At 39.0% G+C, this 1063-nt stretch overlaps 1 protein-coding gene across 1 annotated transcript; it reads left to right on the forward strand.

Moving 5' to 3' along the window:
* Positions 1-92: 92 nt before the first annotated feature.
* LOC126910051 (uncharacterized) lies at positions 93-955 on the forward strand (the record flags this gene model as incomplete). Its single annotated transcript, XM_050692448.1, has 1 exon — positions 93-955. A coding segment is annotated over one exon (784 nt), but the record flags the coding sequence as incomplete, so codon positions are not given.
* Positions 956-1063: the final 108 nt, after the last annotated feature.

The following is a 1063-nucleotide window of genomic DNA, read 5'->3' on the forward strand; positions in this document are numbered from 1 at the left end:
CGCATATTTATGTTTGAGTGATGTCTACTTAATGATATGATCAATAAAACGCAATAAAACACCGTCAATAATTAACTAAAATAAACATTTAGGTTCCGTAAGAGTAAGAAACAGCGTCAAGAACGACCCGTGTCAAATTCGCACCCACAACAGTCATCGGGTGGTCGTCTATGTCATTGGTACGATCATAAACGTTGTCCGCCATTCGTAACTGTCGATCAGCTACACAAATATCGGCGTAAAGGACTTGGGTTCGATCAACTGCCGCTAGCACCTCCATTTGGACAGTCGGACAGTCCCGTCGCGTTTGATACTGAATATAGGTTTCGTTTCGAGGTACCATATAAAACACCGGAGGAAATGAGCGTGAATAGGCGACATGCTGCGGTGCCCAAAGATGAACTACAGATGGAGGGTGACGCGGAATTTAGTGCCGAATATTCAGAGAATTTTAAAAACTCGCCTAGGGAAAGGCAAATAGCCGAAAGACATGGTAGTCACATAGGGCCATTCACGTGTCCCGATTGTCCATCTGTTTTAACTTCCGAACAACACGACCAATATGTGGCTTATGCAGAGGGTCGACGTGCCAGCAATGCTCGACCATCAACCGGACTCCGAATGGAGGGAAATATGGAATTAGATACGGAGCTACGACATAATTACGTGCCACATCCCGATGGCCATCCAGCAGAGAACTTACGTCCAAGCACTGGATTGAAGTTAGAAGATGGTACTATGAAGGTGGAGTCGGAACAAGCAGCCAACTACAAAGGATATCCTACAACACCTCACCCGTCTACTGAAGTCCAGCCAGGTATATATTTTCAATTAAGTAAAAAAGAAATAATAATAATAAGCAGAAAAGATAAATAATTTATTTAATATTTTGAAATTCGATAAATAAAAAAATTTTTGTTAGTATTAAACAAAGATTTTTTATAAATTTTAAAAATTAAAGGCATTCAATTCGTTCGATAAGTTATATCAAACTCAAAAATTGATATATTTTTGCATTTAAGCTAAACCTAATTGAATTTCTATTCTTATGCCTTCAATTTTT

Source organism: Daktulosphaira vitifoliae, unplaced genomic scaffold (genome assembly GCF_025091365.1).
Source record: "Daktulosphaira vitifoliae isolate Bord-2020 unplaced genomic scaffold, ASM2509136v1 Scaffold_3504, whole genome shotgun sequence".
Lineage (NCBI taxonomy): Eukaryota > Metazoa > Arthropoda > Insecta > Hemiptera > Phylloxeridae > Daktulosphaira > Daktulosphaira vitifoliae.